Source organism: Cotesia glomerata, linkage group LG5 (assembly GCF_020080835.1).
Source record: "Cotesia glomerata isolate CgM1 linkage group LG5, MPM_Cglom_v2.3, whole genome shotgun sequence".
NCBI lineage: Eukaryota > Metazoa > Arthropoda > Insecta > Hymenoptera > Braconidae > Cotesia > Cotesia glomerata.
The window spans coordinates 14,277,792-14,294,287 of NC_058162.1; the positions used below are offsets into that span (position 1 = coordinate 14,277,792).

The 16,496-nt window shown below is 34.3% G+C and overlaps 1 protein-coding gene across 3 annotated transcripts in view; it reads right to left on the bottom strand.

The window, feature by feature from the left end:
- The window catches only part of LOC123265019 (protein Lilipod), a gene marked incomplete in the record, with an annotated part of 252,377 nt that overhangs the window by 166,581 nt on the left and 69,300 nt on the right, over window positions 1-16,496 (bottom strand). For 2 of the 3 annotated variants that reach the window (XM_044728600.1, XM_044728598.1), the window contains 2 exon segments: window positions 1,195-1,324; window positions 1,458-1,526. In XM_044728600.1, coding sequence (XP_044584535.1) covers window positions 1,195-1,324; window positions 1,458-1,526 — 199 coding nt within the window. 3 annotated transcript variants of the gene reach the window in all.

Here is a 16,496-nt window from a genome sequence, read left to right on the forward strand (position 1 = left end):
ATTAACTAAATTAATTAAATTTAGCCCACCGGCCTAAATTTAATTTACCACAATTTCTTAAATTCAACTACTGTAATTCTAAAGCGTCTCAACAAGATTTACAACCATAGAACATTATAGAATGACCTTCACTAACTTAATTACGCATTTTCATTCCTTATTCAAATTTTGTCTTGAAAATTCCTAACTAACATTAATATATTATAGCCAACAGGCCTATAATAAATTACTAATGAATTTTCTACCAATAAATTAATAATTAATTAATTAAATTTAATTTTCAATATAAAAGTTCAACGATAAAACTAACTAATTGACCTTGACAATAAATAACTAAGGTACGAACTCGCTAATATAAAAATGGCCGCTCGAGAAATTAGTTTTAATTATTTCAGCCTCTTAATTAAATTAATAATCTAATCTGGCCTAAAATAATCGAAAATACCTGGAGACTCAATTATTGTTTTATCCAACGACGACTAATACTCCGGTCCAACTTGGCGGGCTCAGCTGCTTGGCGTCTTGTCGCCTCGAACCAGGGTGCGGTCAGGGTTGTCCAATTCCAAAAATGCCCCGATAACTTCCTCTGCAGTTGCTCTTTATTCTCGACGTCCAAATTTGCACTCTATTGACTTAAACTGATCTCAACAAGGTCACTGATTCACAAAGGCAAAAGGCCACTGGCTTCCAGAAGGGAAAAAAGCCTCGATGTCTCTCCTGTCGGCTCTTTTATAACCCTCGAACTCCGGCTCTCGAACTTTCCTATTGTTATCCCTGCTTTATTTTTCGGGGACAGTAGTGGGGACTTTCGATTAGCACGCCCGGTGACAAGTCGAAACTACTTGTCAAAAATCGAAAGGTAAGGGAAAGCCCTTACCTAACGTGCGTTAATTGAGTGGTCGATGATGACCCTGGGAAGTTCGATTTTCCCTGTTACAAACCAATAACTTCTCGATATTTTTAAATCATTGATTCTATAGCGGGAAGTTGAAAATGATGTGTCTAACACGTTTTTCCTTTCAAACGTATTCATTCGAAACTTTAAAATGCATTTTTTCTGCTTTCTGACATTGAAGCATTTTTAATTGTTTAAATCAGAGCATAATAAGCGGTAGTCATATTAAAGTTTTAGTTTTATAACTAATATGGTTTAATAATCGAATAGATAATAAAACTGAAATAACTCATGTTTACCTTCTCTTTATACTATCTTCTTCCAATTTGTATGCAAGAAACTCATCATCCAAATTCCTTAAAAATTGTGGTTTTATCAGTAAGGAACCAACAACTTCATACAGTCTGACAAATCCCAGAGGTGTGCACACTTAAACAAAAACAACTTATTAATTGTATTTATTTATAGTAAAATAGTATAATTTATGAACGATCGTTGAATCACTTTTTATTATTAAGTATACTTAAAATAAAAATACGTATTTTTAATCGGATAAATTTACCTAGTAATATTAGAACTCCAACAAACGATACACATGAATACATAAAGAGCACATAATATCTCCATAGATCTGTAAATGAGTATAAATTAGAAAACATATAATTACTATTCGCTGTTACATTAGAGAACAAGTTCAGAAACTTTGTACAGAAAAAAGCATAAATTGCATATTCGCAAAATGGGAAAAATGCTTTACCCTGAAACTTATCTTTTTCATACCCGCAATGAAATTAATGATTTTTCAAAAATCGAGAAGTTATTGGTTTCATTCCAGTTCTCAAAAATCGAGTTTTCGTCTGATCCTCGCGTTTTGAGGTCTTATGAAACTATTCTGACTATTCCTACGAGAATATCACTATATCTGTTTGTGTGTGTATGTGCAAACGTATGTAAACTCCTTATAACTTTTTAACGGCTCGACTAATTAAAACGCGGTTTTAACAGAATTCAAACGAGTTCTTTTGCCATCAGATTTCATGTGAGTTTAAATAACTTCAGCTAAGTAGATTTTGAGAAATCTCAAGATACAATTAAAAAAGAAAGTTTTTCGGCAATAACTTTGAAACTAGTGTATCAATATATTCCAAAAATTAATCAGCTGTTAAGCTTAAAGAATAACATTAATTGCCATTGACAGCATAAAAATCGGTTTATTCGTTCAAGAGATAACATTGTGGAAAAATATGGAAAAAAATTTTTTAACTTCCCGCTAAGAAAATTGAAAATTTTCAAAAATCGGGAAGTTATTGTTTTTACCCCGTTTTTCGAAAATCGAGTTTTCATAAGATCTCGACGTTTTGAGGTCCTAGGAAGCTTTCCTGACTATTTTTCGGCGGTAATATCACCGTCTCTGTATGTATGAGTGTGTGTGTGTGTGTGTGTGTGTGTGTGTGTGTGTGTGTGTTCGTGTGTGTGTGTGTGTGTGTGTGTGTGTGTGTGTGTGTGTGTGTGTGTGTGTGTGTGTGTAAATCTCTCATAACTTTTGAACGGATCATCCAATTCGAGCGAAATAAGCGACGTTCCAAAGAGTTTCCTCTAAATAAAAAAAAAAAAAAAAAAAAAAAAAAAAAAAAACACATACACACACACACACACACACACACATGCATACAGACATAGTGACACCTTCGCGGGAATAGTCAGGAAAGCTTCCTAGGACCTCAAAACGTCGAGATCTGATGAAGACTCGATTTTTAACAAACGGGGTGAAACCAATAACTTCCTGATTTTTGAAAATTTTCAATTTTCTTAGCGGGAAGTTAAAAATATATATTTATATATCCGATTTTCCCAGTAATTTTTCTTTTCATACCGCGTAAAATTATACTGGATATAATCCGGAAAAATATTCCGTATAATTTAAATTATATTTGGTAAAAAATTTTAACTATACCAACGGTAACCACTATTTTTTTTTCTAGCGCCAGCGCGTAAAGTACAGTTTACAATTTGTGAGTTATAGTCAATCAGCATTTTGAACATTAATAAAATATAATCAGTAAATTATGTTAGTGTGTGACCATTTATATTTTTTGCTATATAAAACTATTTTTGTGCCGTTATAATTATAACAATTACAAAATTGTTATTGTTTTTACCCCGTTTTTCGAAAATCGAGTTTTCATCAGATATCGACGTTTTGAGGTCCTAGGAAGCTTCCCCGACTATTTCCGCGATGGTGTCTGTATGTCTGTATGAATGTATGTGTATATGTATCTTTTTTTTTTTTTTTTTTTTTTTTTTTTTTATATATAGGAAATAAAACACATTTACGTATGCCAGGACTTGGTGTTTGCCTGGGTATGTCAGACTCAGAAGTCAATATTATTTTGCAACAATACCGACTAAACATCCTCCTCTCTCCTTTCCCCATAAATGTTACAGGGAAGACTGGATCGGAACTGCGTGAGCATTACTTCGATCCAGTCCATGTTGTGTCTCACGACACCTACTTCTTGTTACTACGGGTTTCTAATCCCTTTCTCCGATTTTTTTTTAAAAGGCGCTGCGCGTAGGCTGCAACAGCTGACCAGTTTTCTTCTTTTTTTATCATGAACGTTACCAAGCTCTCAGGGTAGAGCGTTGTGCCTATTGTTTCTTCGGTGCTGATTCTGTCGTCCTTCCGCCGATCACGCTCGAAAAACGTGTGCTCGGCGTTGTCAATTTTGTCTGGGCAGTATTTGCACGTTGGTGTGCTGTGTAAACCTATCTTGAAAAGATAGGCATTGAACTGCCCATGTCCCGTCAATAGCTGGGTCAGGAAGAAGTCCATGTCCCCGTGCTTTCGAGAAAGCCAGACGTTGATGTTTGGGATTAGGCGCGCTGTCCATCTGCCCGTCTCTCCCGATGTCCATCGGTCGTGCCACTTTTGCTGCGTTTCCGCCTTTATCCTCGTTCTTGTGTCCTACATGTTTTCGTCACTATCTTTAGCGTCATAGAGTTTAGCTCTCTCGAACGCTAATAGGTCAATGGGCGTGGCTCCCGCAATGACCAATACCCAAATACACAATACACAATACACAAAAATGTGTGTGTGTGTGTGTGTGTGTGTGTGTGTGTGTGTGTGTGTGTGTGTGTGTGTGTGTATGTGTGTATGTATGTATATATATAAACCTCTCATAACTTTTTAACGAATTGACCGATTTGATCGCGGTTAGTGCCATTCGAAACGGTTTGACTAAATTTAGATTTCAAATACAAGTTGAACCGATTCGGACCGATATATTAAGAAATCTTAAAAGAACTGCGAAAAAAATTTTTTTCAAATGTGGTTTTTTTCACTTCCCGCTAAGAAAATTGAAAATTTTCAAAAATCAGGAAGTTATTGTTTTTATCTCGTTTTTCGAAAATCGAGTTTTTATCAGATCTCGACGTTTTAAGGTCCTAGGAAGCTTCCCTGACTATTCCCGCGATGGTGTCTGTATGTCTGTATGTATGTATGAGTGTGTGTGTGTATGTATGTGTGTGTATGTAAACCTCTCATAACTTTTGAACGGCTTGAACAATTTGATCGCGGTTGGTATTATTTGAAAGGGTTTGACTAAACTTAGATTTTAAATGAAATTTGGACCGATAGATTTTAAGAAATCTTAAAAAAACTGCGAAAAAAAATTTTTTTTAAATCTAGTTTTTTTTTAATAACTTTCAAACGGCTTTACCGATCAATTTCAAAAACTAATCAGCTCTTAACATTGAAAAACCACGTAGATCGCTACCAAGCCGGTCAAAATCGGTTGGTTCGTTCGTGAGTTATCGTTGACGAAAGAAATCGAAAAAAAGTGTCTTTTTTTAATTACACCGAAATTTTCGGTCTGATCGATTTGTATTTAAGAATATATTATAGAATTTGCAAAACTGCGTTGAATGCTGCCAACTGCGTGAAAATCGGTTCATTCATTCAAAAATTATTGCGGTTTGAAAATTAAAAAAATAGTATTTTATTAAACTTCTATCAGACTTTTGAGCTTGGAGAGCTCAAAACTACACAGAAATTATATTTTTGAGCTCAAAAACATAATAAATAGAATTTTGAGTGCTTAGTTACAAAAATAGCGGGAAGTTGCAGGGATGGCCTTCAGGGTCAACCGTTTTCCTAATTTTTTGAATAACTTTCAAACGGCTCGACCGATCAATTCCAAAAACTAATCAGCTCTAAACATCAAAAAAGCCATTCGGCAGCCGAAATGGAAGTAGATTTTTCAAATAAAGAAAATTGATTTTTAATAAAATAATATAATAACATTAATAATGTATAACTTAATTTATGAATTAAAAACTAAATTCAATAATAAATTTAAAACTATTTAGAACAAATTTTGGAAAAAAAATTAACTTTTGTAGGAAAAGCTTCTCAAAGAATTGCAAAGATTATAAGATTTGAATTATAAATGACCAAGTTTTAAATAACTGCTTAGGAACAACAATTTCTAAATCAATTAGATGTTTGAAACCGGATAAAATTTTAATTGAAGAAAACAATATATAGAACTAATCTGTGACATATTTGCTGACGAATTACCTGAAAACATTACACGAAAGACTAATCATTGTCGTAATTATTGAATTTACATCATGATTAAGCTATGATGCAGACAATAATTCTAAAACGGCTGCAACAGTAAAACTGTTTCATTAAACGAACTCTAAAAGGAGTAATATTGAGGCTATTACCACTTCTGAGTACTGAAAATTGAAGCTTATAAAAAGAGCTTTACGATGCATTTTACCGAATTTTGATATCTTGACTCGATCAGTAATTATATCAAGTTGAAGTAGTAAAATCATTAATTTTTACGATTTTCAAAATTTCAAAATCCTGTCATTTCTAAATTACTCGCCCGATTAAGCTCATCTTCGAACTTAACCTTAGTCTTGATCGATAGATAAAGCATGTTGAGTTTGAGAAGAATCGGTTATAAATTGAAAACGCTATCGTGTTGACAAGCCGCGTTATATCGTATATCGTATATATATATATATATATATATATATATATATATATATATATATATATATATATATATATATATATATATTAGGGTGTTTCAAAAATCGGCTTTTGTGATTTTTTCAAATGGCCAGCAAATTCTCTCAGAGAATGCCAAAATAATGACCTTGTCAAAATTTGAGTTCTTAATTTGAAGATTTACAGGTCGCGGATCGTAATTTTCTATTCCCCCTTAAAAACATAGGAAAAAAAGGTTTTCAACTTTAGAATTTTATATCTTTGGATCGAATCAACTTATGGCAATGATCATCTCGGATTCTTATGTAGAATTGAACGCTTAACAAAAAAGGTCTCCTATCATTTTTCCATATATTGATTCCTTCCCGAGTTATTCAAAGTCAAAGTTTAATTTTCATCGTATTTTCGGGTTGTTTTAACTTTTATCGTACAATTATGATTAAGTAAAAAAAAAAAACATTGTTTATTTTAAAATATATGAAATTTCTATAATACGTTTAGTATAAATTAGTGACAAATTTTATAATACACAATATTTACTTATTACTACAGACAAAAAAATATTGTTATGAATTCATGATGTTTAGTAAAAAGGTATTGTTGACAACTACTTTGTTTAAACGATCGATTCTTATCTGATTTTTAATTGGTTATCAATTCTGTGATCCCTCTGCTGGTAAGTGCTGATAACATGTGTCAAAATTGTGCTTGTTCATTAGTGCATCGATTACGAAGAAATATATACGTATTTGTTTGAAACAATGTTTGTTTAATAATTCAAAGTGGACTTTATTATTTCTATTTATTTACAAGCTGACTTAAAATTTATTATCATGAGAGAAGAAATTTATTTAATTGGTCAAATGAATCAAGATTTTGTCGGAAGAAAGCTTCCATTACTCAAAGAGGTTATGTCGATCTTCTTTTACCACCATAAAACCTGTAATTTAACAATTAAACAAAGTTCAGCAAGTACGACAAAACAACTGATAGAACTTTGGCGAAAAACAGGTATTCCACTACGTCAAGAATCTTCTATAATTTTGTCAATAATTCGATCTCATAACAGATGGATACTTTTATCAAAGAGTAAACGTCAGAAAAAATCTCCAACACAAAAGAAGAAAGAGTCAATTTTTTGTAATGATTTGAAAAAATTGTTTGATATTTCCCATGCTAATGTTCTCAATGAAATTGATGCTACAAAAAAACATTTTTTGGAAAGCCAAAGAAAACCATCTCGACGTGGTTTTATAAACGATTTTGGGCCTATTACTGAAGATATGGAAATTTGTTGTTTAGATCAGAGTGAAACAAATGCAAATAGAGATGGTAAGATTTTTATCTTTATTTTGTTTTTAAATAAATATCGATGAAAGATACAATTTTTTTTATTAAAATGATATTTATTAATCTTAAGATTAAATTTGGAGGTTATTTAGGTCTTGATTACATGAATGATACCGATTTCCGATTTTTGATTAGTTCTGTTTGATGCTGTCAGGAGGCGTGGTTGTTAGTACGCGGTAATATTCAAAGATCTATTTGAATTATTAACATATTTTTTTAATTATTTCATTGCTAAAATTTCTTATAATGGCATATTTTTTTATTTGTCTATAACCGAAATTAATCAAATATTTGCAAATGATATCTTTCGTTTAAAAAAAAAATTATAAAAGTAGACATAATTTTATTAAAAAATAGTTACTAGTTAGAGTAATATTGATGATAAATCATTAAAATAATAATTTATCATCAATAGAGTCTGTAAAGTCTATAATTTTTGTTTAAAAATTTTATCTGATTTTTTATTGTAGTTGTATTTCATTTCAATTTGAACGTTTTAGAAACTGAGGCACTTATGAATACTGAGACCCTTCTTCTCAGCCAAAAATCAAAATCTACCGTTTCTACCGTTAGTCAAATTTCTAACAATATCTCTGATTTTGAAGACGAATTAAAAAAGAAATCAAAACGAAAAGCACCTCTAATGAATATCATGACACCGGAACTTGCAGCTGCCCTTGATCGTGGAAAAGTTAGCAGCAGAAATGCCGTATATATTTTAGCTGCTACTCTCAAAAGTACTGGCATTGATATGAAAGGCTGTAAATTGAGTCATTCGACAATTCATCGAGCTCGCAAAAAATTTCGAAGTGATATGGCTGCTAAATTGAAAGATGGACTCAAAAACCAGGATAATTTTGTGCTACATTGGGACGGGAAAATATTACCTGATATAGTTGGTACGGAAAAAGTTGATAGACTGCCAATTATTATATCGTCATCAGGCAGTGAACAACTGTTAGGTGTACCCAAAATGAAATCTGGAACTGCTAAAAATCAGGCTGATGCTATTGTGAAAATTCTATTCGATTGGGGTATTTCTCGTAAAATAGTAGGACTGTCTTTCGACACGGCGGCTGTTAATACAGGTATTAATTCATGTTATTGTTTTCTTAAAAACTTTATCATGATATAATATAAAATTAATATCGTATCATTTGCATTAATATTTAGATTTGAACTGGTCATTATCGTATAAATTAATTTTTCACTTATGTTAAATTATATATTTTGTTATCTAGGAATTCACGGTGGAACTTGTAAACTGATTGAAGACGAGTTGGAAAAAAAATTGGTATTTCTACCATGCAGACATCAGATTTTTGAAATAGTATTAAAAAAAGTGTTTGAAATCTATTGGCCCGTTTCATCCGGCCCAAATGTACCAATTTTTTTACGGTTTAAAAATAAGTGGAGTAATTTCAACACCTCAAATTATACCCCAGGAATTTTGGATCCAATCATACTCAATGCTCTTGAAGATGTGAAAGAAGAAACAGTAACGTTTATCACGAATCAGTTACAAGTAAGGTTATAGTTATAATATATTCAAATGTTTTTAGATATTGTGTGCAAGTTTTAAGCGTATATCTTGAATTATATTTTTTGAGTTTAAAATTTAAAAAAATAGTTCAGTAAAAATTTATATTTTAAATAATTTCGAGTAATATATAAGATAAAATTTGCGGATCACTTATCATATCTATTGATTATTTTATTAACTAATTTTTAGGTAGCACAACCAAGAGATGATTACTGTGAACTTCTGGAGCTATCATTACTATTCTTGAATACTACTTCATCTACACGAATTTCTTTTAAACGACCTGGTGCTATGCACCACGCTCGTTGGATGGCAAAAGCCATCTATTCTTTAAAAATATTCATGTTCCGCAATCAATTTAACCTTAACTTTAAAGAAATAACCGGAATACGACAAATTTGCATTTTTGTTCTAAGATTTTATATACCAACATGGTTTCAGGCTTCATCTGGCATATTAGCACCGAATAATGATTTAACTTTAATGAAAGACTTATTACTTTACAGCCAAAACAATCCTTCTTTCGCTAAAATTGCCGCTGAAAAAATGTCCGATCACTTATGGTACCTATCTGAGGAATTAGTTGTTTTTTCGTTATTCGATGCAAATGTTTCACTGGATATGAAAAGAAAAATGGTAGTAAATATTAAATCTTCGAAAGCTAATGCAAAAAATTTTAAGCGATTTGTGATAAAAGACAACGTAAAGTCACTATTGACAATTGATTTATGTGACTTAGTCTCAGAGCAATCTCTGTTTTTACACGCTTTTTATTAGCTTCACTTGTATGTCAGTTTGTCAGTTTGTCAGTTTGTCAGTTTGTCAGTTTGTCAGTTTGTCAGTTTGTCAGTTTGTCAGTTTGTCAGTTTGTCAGTATGTAACTCTCCTTCGCATAAAGAGACTACCATAATGATATTATTTAAATTTTGATTATTATCAACCTAGAACCCAGGTGATGACCTTCCTAGTCATCCTCTGATGACCATCCCGAAGTTATATCTCGAAACCAGGTGTTTTCCTCCGTAGGTTTTCATCGGGAATGGCACAGATAAACCCGTACATCAACCCGGAATCCTCTGATGACCATCCCGAAGTTATATTTCGAAACCAGGTGTTTTCCTCCGTAGGTTTTCATCGGGAATGGCACAGATAAACCCGTACATCAACCCGGAATCCTCTGATGACCATCCCGAAGTTATATCTCGAAACCAGGTGTTTTCCTCCGTAGGTTTTCATCGGGAATGGCACAGATAAATCCGTACATCAACCCGGAATCCTCTGATGACCATCCCGAAGTTATATCTCGAAACCAGGTGTTTTCCTCCGTAGGTTTTCATCGGGAATGGCACAGATAAACCCGTACATCAACCCGGAATCCTCTGATGACCATCCCGAAGTTATATCTCGAAACCAGGTGTTTTCTTCCGTAGGTTTTCATCGGGAATGGCACAGATAAACCCGTACATCAACCCGGAATCCTCTGATGACCATCCCGAAGTTATATCTCGAAACCAGGTGTTTTCCTCCGTAGGTTTTCATCGGGAATGGCACAGATAAACCCGTACATCAACCCGGAATCCTCTGATGACCATCCCGAAGTTATATCTCGAAACCAGGTGTTTTCCTCCGTAGGTTTTCATCGGGAATGGCACAGATAAACCCGTACATCAACCCGGAACCCTCTGATGACCATCCCGAAGTTATATTTCGAAACCAGGTGTTTTCCTCCGTAGGTTTTCATCGGGAATGGCACAGATAAACCCGTACATCAACCCGGAATCCTCTGATGACCATCCCGAAGTTATATCTCGAAACCAGGTGTTTTCCTCCGTAGGTTTTCATCGGGAATGGCACAGATAAACCCGTACATCAACCCGGAACCCTCTGATGACCATCCCGAAGTTATATTTCGAAACCAGGTGTTTTCCTCCGTAGGTTTTCATCGGGAATGGCACAGATAAACCCGTACATCAACCCGGAATCCTCTGATGACCATCCCGAAGTTATATCTCGAAACCAGGTGTTTTCCTCCGTAGGTTTTCATCGGGAATGGCACAGATAAATCCGTACATCAACCCGGAATCCTCTGATGACCATCCCGAAGTTATATCTCGAAACCAGGTGTTTTCCTCCGTAGGTTTTCATCGGGAATGGCACAGATAAACCCGTACATCAACCCGGAATCCTCTGATGACCATCCTGAAGTTATATCTCGAAACCAGGTGTTTTCCTCCGTAGGTTTTCATCGGGAATGGCACAGATAAACCCGTACATCAACCCGGAATCCTCTGATGACCATCCTGAAGTTATATCTCGAAACCAGGTGTTTTCCTACGTAGGTTTTCATCAGGAATGGCACAGATAAACCCGTACATCAACCCGGAATCCTCTGATGACCATCCCGAAGTTATATCTCGAAACCAGGTGTTTTCCTCCGTAGGTTTTTATCGGGAATGGCACAGATAAACCCGTACATCAACCCGGAACCCTCTGATGACCATCCCGAAGTTATATTTCGAAACCAGGTGTTTTTCTCCGTAGGTTTTCATCGGGAATGGCACAGATAAACCCGTACATACCCGGAATCCTCTGATGACCATCCCGAAGTTATATTTCGAAACCAGGTGTTTTCCTCCGTAGGTTTTTTACACGCTTTATATTAGCTTCACTTGTATGTCAGTTTGTCAGTATGTAACTCTCCGTGGGTAATTTGCGCGCCTGAATATTTTTGATAATCAACAAATAATAGTTTAAAAAAACTAAAAAATCACGCTTTTATAAATAAACCAAACTAAAAAGTAAAAAATAAATAATAGTTTAAAAAAACTAAAAACACGCTTTTTATAGAAAACCAAACTAAAAAATAGAAAATAAATTTTAATAAATTTAAATTAAGAATAGTGTTAAAAATTTCAATAAATATAAATTAATAATAGTGTAAATAAAAAAATGTATTTTATTTTAAAAAAAGCGTGGGGTGCATGGTGTCAATAGTTATAAATATTTTATTGACAGATATGAGTAGAGTGATTATCATTTTGATATCTTAAAAAGCACCCCACGCTTTTTTTAAAATAAAATACATTTTTTTATTTACACTATTATTAATTTATATTTATTGAAATTTTTAACACTATTCTTAATTTAAATTTATTAAAATTTATTTTCTATTTTTTAGTTTGGTTTTCTATAAAAAGCGTGTTTTTAGTTTTTTTAAACTATTATTTTTGTTAAAAAAATTTAATTTACCATATAACTTTCTCGATGATGATGTTTCATTATGGCCAACTAATGAGAGTTACCAGAAAGCTATCTTGTTTTTGAGTAAAGTCCGAGTTATAAATGATACAGCAGAACGTGGTGTATCTTTAATAAGTGAGTACAATCTAACTCTTACAAAAGATGAAGAAGATTTTCAGTATTTATTACAATCTGTTAAAAAACATAGAGAGATGTATCCGAATTGTAATAAAACAGACTTAACGTAACAGTTAAGCAATCAATATCTTTCAATTTTCACAGTATTATAGAATATAATATATAATTTGTTGTTGAAATATTTGTTTTTGTTTTTTTTACACCACTTCCTATGTCTTAGGTATAAATAAGTGTTTTTTTCTTATTACATAACGATGAAAGTTAAAAAAACCCGAAAATACAATGAAAATTAAACTTTGACTTTGAATAACTCGGGAAGAAATCAATATATGGAAAAATGATAAGAGACCTTTTTTGTTAAGCGTTCAATTCTACATAAGAATCCGAGATGATCATTGCCATAAGCTGATTTGATCCAAAGATATAAAATTCTAAAGTTGAAAACCTTTTTTTCCTATGTTTTTAAGGGGGAATAGAAAATTACGATCCGCGACCTGTAAATCTTCAAATTAAGAACTCAAATTTTGACAAGGTCCTTATTTTGGCATTCTCTGAGAGAATTTGCTGGCCATTTGAAAAAATCACAAAAGCCGATTTTTTTGAAACACCCTAATATATATATATTTATATATATATATATATATATATATATATATATATATATATATATATATATATATATAAGGGTGTGCCAAAATGTAACTCCTGTGGAGAAACTTTTAAAATTGGAATTTTGAGTTCCGCTTTTAACAGGGGCTGCGTTTGGGCATTTCCTGAGATATTTTGGTGTGAGTCAATGTAATTGATTTTCATAGAATTTTTTAACTGATGCTTAGTTTGGGCATTTCCGGTGAAAATTCAAAAGATGGCCGGAAGTTCTTTTTAGAGATAAAAGTTACAATAATATGAAATAGGATATTTCGGAGTTTGTTTAGAAGGACACATAGAGGATTGTTCGCAGAGCAATATTTAGTCTGGTAAGCAGCATGGAAGGTAAGGTATGATTTCTTGGTGGTCAAACTCATGCTTGAGGATGATCGGATGGATATCGCTGGCGATCCTGCTTGATATCACGCTGACGATCTCGCTGGTCATCTCGTTCAATGTCGCTCTGGATATCGTGCTGACGGTCTCATGAGATATCTCGCTTCATATTACGCTGACGTTCTCGCTGGATATCGCGCTGCCAATCTCTCTGGATATCTTGCTCGATATCGCGCTGACGATCACGCTGGTCATTTCGCTAATATCGCGCTGACGGTTTCGCTGGATATCTTGCTTCATATCGCTCTAATGATCTCGCTGGATATCGCGCTTGCGATCTAACTGGATATCTCGGTTGATATCGCGTTGGCGATCTCACTGGATATCTCGGTTGATATCGCGCTGATAGTCTTGCTGACGGTTTTGCCGGATATCGCGCTAACGTTCTCACTGGTCATCTCGCTCAATATCGTGCTGGATATCCAATATCCTCAGCGCAATATCCAGCGAGATCGTTAGCGTGATATCAAGCAAGATATCCAGCGAGGACGTCAACGCGATATCCAGCGAGATCATCAGCGCGCTATCAATCAAGATATCCATCGAGTTCACCAAAGAGTTATCTAGCGAAATCGTCAGCGCGATATCCAGCAAGATCGTCAGTGCGATATCAAGCAAGATATTCAGCGAGACCGTCAACGAGATATCCAGCGAGACCGTCAACGCAATATCCAGCGAGATCGCCAGCGCGATATGTATCCGATCATCCTTAAGCATGAGCTTGACCACCGAGATATCTTATCATAACTTCCATGCTGCTTAACAGCCTAAATATCGCATTGCGAACAATCCTTTAAGTCCTTCTAAACAATCTCCGAAATATCCTAGTTCACGTTATTCTAATTTTTATCTCCATTTCTTTTAAAGAAAAACAACGTTTGTTTATACTTGATTTGCAAAGCATGCCAGAAGTCAATTATAATGTAGCTGAAGTTCCGAAGGTTCGTGAAACGAAATCGATTTTCATTCGTAATTTCCACGATATTAAAAAGATCAAGCCAAATATATTCAAGCCTAATATATATCTGAAAAACGTTCTTTTAGGGTCTCAGAGGTATAATAATAATTTGAATCCTCTCCAACTACCGGAACATCCCCTAATGACTACCCTTAACGTTAAAAAATTCATAATTCCGTGACTATTAAAAAGATCACGCCAATTCTCGATGAAAATTTTTATTTTAAGGTTTTACAACTATTAAGAAAGTTTAAACCCTCTCGGACTTCCGGAACACCCCCTAAAGCCCACCCTGAACTTTAAAAATTCATTACTCCGTGTCTATTGAAAAAATCATGCCAATTTTTGCTGAAATCTTTATTTTAGGTACTCAAAGGTACAAAAAAAATTGGAACACTTTCCGACTTCCGGAACACCCCCTTGTGCCCTTCTAAATACCCCCGTTAACGGTAAAAAATTCATTAATTCGCGTCTATTAAAAAGATCACGCAAATTCTCGCTGAGAATTTTTATTTTGGGGTCCTACAACTATTAAAAAAATTTGAACCCTCTCGGACTTCCGTAACACCCCCTAAAGCCCACCCTTAACTTTAAAAAATTCATTACTCCGTGTCTATTAAAAAGATCACGCCAATCCTCACTGAGAATTTTCGTTTTGGGGTCCTACAACTATTAAAAAAATTTAAACCCTCTCGGACTTCCGGAACACCCCCCAATGGCCACCCTTAACCTTAAAAAATTCATGATTTCTTGTCTAATAAAAAGATCACGCTAATTCTTGCTGAAAATCTTTATTTTGGGTACTAGAAAGTATAAAAAAATTGTAACACTTTCCGACATCCGGAACACCTCCTCATGCCCCCCCAATGACAGCCCATATCACTAAAAAATTCATTATTTCGTGTCTAATAAAAAGATCAAGCCAATTCGCGCTGAAAATTTTCGTTTTGGGGTCCTACAACTATTATAAAAATTTGAACCCTCTCGGACTTCCGGAACACCCCCCAATGGCCACCCTTAACCTTAAAAAATTCATGATTTCTTGTCTAATAAAAAGATCACGCCAATTCTCGCTAAGAATTTTTGTTTGAGGGTCCTACAACTAGTAAAAAAATTTGAACCCTCTCGGACTTCCGGAACACCCCCTAAAGCCCACCCTTAACTTTCGAAAATTCATTACTCCGTGTCTATTAAAAAGATCACGCCAATTCTAGCTGACAATTTTCGTTTTAGGGTCCTACAACTATTAAAAATGTTTAAACCCTCTCGGTCTTCCAGAACACCCCCTAAAGCCCACCCTTAACCTTAAAAAATTCATAATTTCGTGTCTAATAAAAAGATCACGCCAATTCTCGCTGAGAATTTTTGTTTTAGGGTTCTACAACTAGTAATAGAATTTGAACCCTCTCGGACTTCCGAAACACCCCCCAATGGCCACCCTTAACGTTAAAAAATTCATAATTTCGTGTCTAATAAAAAGATCACGCTACTTCTTGCTAAAAATCTTTATTTTGGGTACTTGAAAGTATAAAAAAAATTGGAACACTTTCCGACTTCCGGAACACCTACTCATGCCACCCCAATGACAACCCATATCACTAAAAAATTCATTATTTCGTGTCTAATAAAAAGATCACGCCAATTCTTACTGAAAATTATTGCATTGGGGCCCTACAACTACTAAAAAAGTTTGAACCCTCTCGGACTTCCGGAACACCCCCTAAAGCCTACCCTTAACCTTAAAAAATTCATAATTTCGTGTCGAATAAAAAGATCACGCCAATTCTCGCTGAGTATTTTTGTTTAAGGGTCCTACAACTAGTAACAAAATTTGAACCCTCTCGGACTTCCGGAACACCCCCTAAAGCCCACCCTTAACTTTCAAAAATTCATTACTTCGTGTCTAATAAAAGGATCACGCCGATTCTTGCTGAAAATTATTGTATTGGGGCCCTACAACTACTAAAAAAGTTTGAACCTTCTCGGGGTTCCGGAACACCCCCTAAAGCCTACCCTTAACCTTAAAAAATTCATAATTTCGTGTCTAATAAAAAGATCACGCCAATTTTTGCTGAGAATTTTTGTTTTGAGGTCCTTCAACTATTAAAAAAATTTTAACCCTTTCGGACTTCCGGAACACCCCCTAAAGGCCACCCTTAACCTTAAAAAATTAATAATTTCGTGTCTAATAAAACGATCACGCTAATTCTTGCTGAAAATCTTTATTTTGGGTACTAGAAAGTATAAAAAAATTGTAACACTTTCCGACATCCGGAACACCTCCTCATGCCCCCCCAATGAC